The sequence below is a fragment of the Penaeus monodon genome, chromosome 29 (genome assembly GCF_015228065.2).
Source record: "Penaeus monodon isolate SGIC_2016 chromosome 29, NSTDA_Pmon_1, whole genome shotgun sequence".
Taxonomy (NCBI): Eukaryota; Metazoa; Arthropoda; class Malacostraca; order Decapoda; family Penaeidae; genus Penaeus; species Penaeus monodon.
The window spans coordinates 26031207-26031474 of NC_051414.1; the positions used below are offsets into that span (position 1 = coordinate 26031207).

Below are 268 nucleotides of genomic sequence, written 5' to 3' on the forward strand. Positions count from 1 at the left end.
ATAGCCAGTCTCTAGCCTGCACCAGTGTTAATGAAATACTTCCATCCGTATATTCGGGTGCTTAGCATTAGAAAACGACGTGTCCTCAGCACAAAACATTTGCTTCCGTATCCCCTGTTTCCGGTAGCGCCACGGGGGTCGCATCCCCGTGAGGATTCGGGCGGTTCCGGAGGGCTCGGTCGTGCCCGTCAAGAACGTCCTGTTCACGGTGGAGAGCACTGATCCCGCCGTCCCCTGGGTCACGAACTTCTTCGAGGTGCGGAAGGAA

At 56.3% G+C, this 268-nt stretch overlaps 1 protein-coding gene across 1 annotated transcript in view; it reads left to right on the top strand.

The window, feature by feature from the left end:
• Positions 1-268, top strand: part of LOC119591793 (nicotinamide phosphoribosyltransferase-like) — a 19567-nt gene that overhangs the window by 4402 nt on the left and 14897 nt on the right. Inside the window, exon 4 of the mRNA XM_037940537.1 lies at positions 128-256. Within this exon, the coding sequence (XP_037796465.1) occupies positions 128-256 (129 nt within the window). The remainder of the gene's footprint in view (positions 1-127; positions 257-268) is intronic.